Below are 2,914 nucleotides of genomic sequence, written 5' to 3' on the forward strand. Positions count from 1 at the left end.
GAAACTCAACATAAACGTTTAACTGAAATATGAAAGCCTGGAGTAGAAAAATATTAGTTTTAACATACTGTGGTAGAAAAGTATGCAGCGACTCAATTATAAAAAGATTACCAAGAGTATTAAGAGAATATAGCCAGCTATCTCTCATTTTTTTGTTTGAGAAAACGGTAGGAATACAAAAACACTAACATATTTGTCTTTGAACATCACACTACGCACACTGGCATCACAGCTTTACTTAATATGCACGACACGATATGATATCAGTAATTATTTATGTTGAACTAAGAGAGAAAAGAGTTTTATTTAGGCCGACTTCAAACTCATCCTTGTTTTTTAATCATGTGACGTCATTTGTTCCTTTTATGTAGTTTTGAATAATCCCACACAAAACCACTGCTGATGATGTCACCTTGTTTGAGGAAGCCAGATCATAAAAGGTTACTTTTTTTAGGTTATGATGCAAAAGCAGAAAAGAAATCCCAGGGAAAACGTCTTAAAATCAGCCCCGGCCAGGATTTAATAGTAAGCCACATCCGCCAGAGTCAATCGTTTGTTAATCCTGTATTCAAAACTCTGGTAGTTTTCACTCTAACCGTGTAATGAGGGATCTTTTACACCTTGAAGGCCAGCCGAGTGCAATTAATGAGGTGACAGCGAAGCTCCCCTGGAGAAGACGCTACAGTTTAAATACTGGCCACTGGGGGGCGCTCACTACTCACTGAGTGCAAAAACAATGGGATGAAAACCAAAATCTCCTTTTACTACAGTCCTAAAGGACTTTTTCTTGTCTTCCTCCCAGACCTACTCACTCCTGTACCTGTACCAGATGTAAATGTGTGCCTTACTCACAAGACATGGACACAATTATAATAATAATGCGAATAGCGTGGCCTCAACGGCGAATGTCGCTTTTAGAACATGCAAATCCTTAAGAATTATAATTGGAGGGGTTTTTTTGCCAGCACATGTGCTTTATATTGTGTATTTTTGGGAAATGGACCAAAGAAACATCTTTGCCCGTGTCTAGAGAGGAATCTATGAACCACAATTGCAACTTGTGTGACAACTGAAAAGGGATAATTGCAATGAGCTCAACTGAATTTTTTCTTCATCAGTGACACATGCAGTCCCTCCTCGCCTCCCCTCCCTCACTCCCTAGCACTGCAGCTTGCGGATGCTGCGGGAAATCCTCTTAAACTCTCGCTGTCCCTTCTGCCAGCGCTTCAGCGAGGTGATGACCAGATGGCCGTCCATCTTCTGGCCCATGACCAGGTAGGCGGCGTGGATGTCGTTCATCTCCTCACAGATGCACTGCAGGCCGTCCTTCAGCCACAGCACCGTCTTCCTCAGGTCGCGCTCCGTCACGCCGTTCAGCTTGTAAATGGTCTTGCTCTTGTTCTCCGGCACTATCTTGGTGTCCCCGTTGATGTAGGAGATCTCTTTGACTTTGATCTTCAGGGCTGGATGCAAAACAGGGGAGAAAATAAAGGCTTTGCTTTCACAAAATCTGTATACAGATCATCTTTCAATCGAAATTGAAGCCGCACGAGAAGTCCTATGGTTTAGTGTTATGCATGTAATACGTTAAATACAAAGTGAATAGAGCAATCATGGTCACAATACTCATTCTTTTTAACAGACTTTTTTTCCCGTTTAACAGTGAAATTTTCCTGAAACTTTCTCCAACCTCCATTCAAGACCTCTCAGGGCCCCCAGAGCTTCACCTTGAACTATAATAAAATAGTTTGCTGGACTTACCAAAGTCATTCTTACACAGGTTGTCCACAATTTCGTTGTCATTTTCATCCGTTTCCTTGCAAGCATCACACACCCTGGGCACTAAAAGAGAAGTTAGACGAAGTGAACATGATATCAGCTTCCACATTGTAACCGGTAAGGAGCTGAAACAAGTAGGACACACAAATCCAGATGTGTCCACAGTGCACGATGGGGCAATAAATGGACAGATAAGCGAATGATTTGTATGTGCGCTACGAACTTAATGGCGCGTTTACGCACACCACTTGGAGGTAAATTTGCTGCTTACCTTCTTTGGTGACTGGCGCAAAGTTCTCGAGGCCTGCAGGCGGAATGCACAGGTCATTGTCGAGTGGGAAACGGTCGCAGTCCAACATTTTTGGCCAAGGGAAGCCGAACGCGGACATCACGGGCGCGCAGCCGTCCTTGACGCTCTCGCACAGAGACCTGCACGGCTGGATGGGCTCGTCCAAATCGTCCAGGCAGACGGGGGCGAAAAGGGAGCAGAGGAACTTCCTCGTGTCGGGGTGGCATTGCTTCTGGACCAGCGGGATCCAAGACGACGCCTGCTGCAGGACTTCGTTCATGGTTTCGTGTCCGAGCAGGTTCGGGAGGCGCATCTCCGTGTACTCTATGTCGTTGCACAGGAGGAGATTGGCCGGAATCGCCTTGCAGTTGTTCTTTTTGTAGAATAACTCATGCTGTCCGAAATTGTACAATCCGTGGATAGCTTCCATGCAAGGTATTGTCATCGCCCACAGCACTGTCACGGTCGAAATAAAGGCCCTCATTTTACGCGCGTAAAACCTGCGAAATGTAAACGCTCAGTCGGGGTTGCTGAGCACCAGTCAGCGTGGAGGGAGTCTCTGTCAGTGGCCAGCAGCTACTGTTCCAAGAGGTTTTCTTCTAGGCGTGTCTGGGAGGAGTCTGCATGCTGTGCGTAAAGACCGTTTCTCCATTCAGCACTTGGTTTCCTCATATCAGGTGGACCTGAAGATAAATGTGTCTAAAAAAAAAAAAAAGGCCCTAAATTCTTACTGGTTGCTCCTCTGGGTCTCACGTGTATTTTTGATTTCTAATTAAAGCTCATGGTGTTTTATCACCAGGCGTTTTTCCTGAACAGTTGCCCCCTCTATTTCATCTCCTGCCTTCA

The 2,914-nt window shown here is 45.1% G+C and overlaps 1 protein-coding gene across 1 annotated transcript; it reads right to left on the reverse strand.

Annotated features, from left to right (window-relative positions):
- Positions 1-1,158: 1,158 nt before the first annotated feature.
- On the reverse strand, positions 1,159-2,552 carry sfrp2 (secreted frizzled-related protein 2). The gene is made up of 3 exons (XM_068589249.1): positions 2,051-2,552; positions 1,762-1,842; positions 1,159-1,463 (listed from the first exon to the last, which is right to left on the reverse strand). The coding sequence occupies exons 1-3, from the start codon at positions 2,550-2,552 to the stop codon at positions 1,159-1,161; spliced, it is 888 nt and encodes a 295-aa protein (XP_068445350.1).
- Between the last annotated feature and the right edge of the window lie 362 nt (positions 2,553-2,914).

Source organism: Clinocottus analis, unplaced genomic scaffold (assembly GCF_023055335.1).
Source record: "Clinocottus analis isolate CAN_PGR_092001 unplaced genomic scaffold, fCliAna1.0.p SCAF_22, whole genome shotgun sequence".
Lineage (NCBI taxonomy): Eukaryota > Metazoa > Chordata > Actinopteri > Perciformes > Cottidae > Clinocottus > Clinocottus analis.

Bases quoted from the DNA above. Each gene is read 5' to 3' on its own strand.
- sfrp2 (XM_068589249.1), bottom strand. From the start codon at position 2,552: ATGAGGGCCTTTATTTCGACCGTGACAGTGCTGTGGGCGATGACAATA. The intron at 1,843-2,050 runs GTAAGCAGCAAA...CTTCTCTTTTAG, and splicing joins TGCGCCAGTCACCAAAGAAG to TGCCCAGGGTGTGTGATGCT. The intron at 1,464-1,761 runs GTAAGTCCAGCA...TTTTGCATCCAG, and splicing joins CCTGTGTAAGAATGACTTTG to CCCTGAAGATCAAAGTCAAA.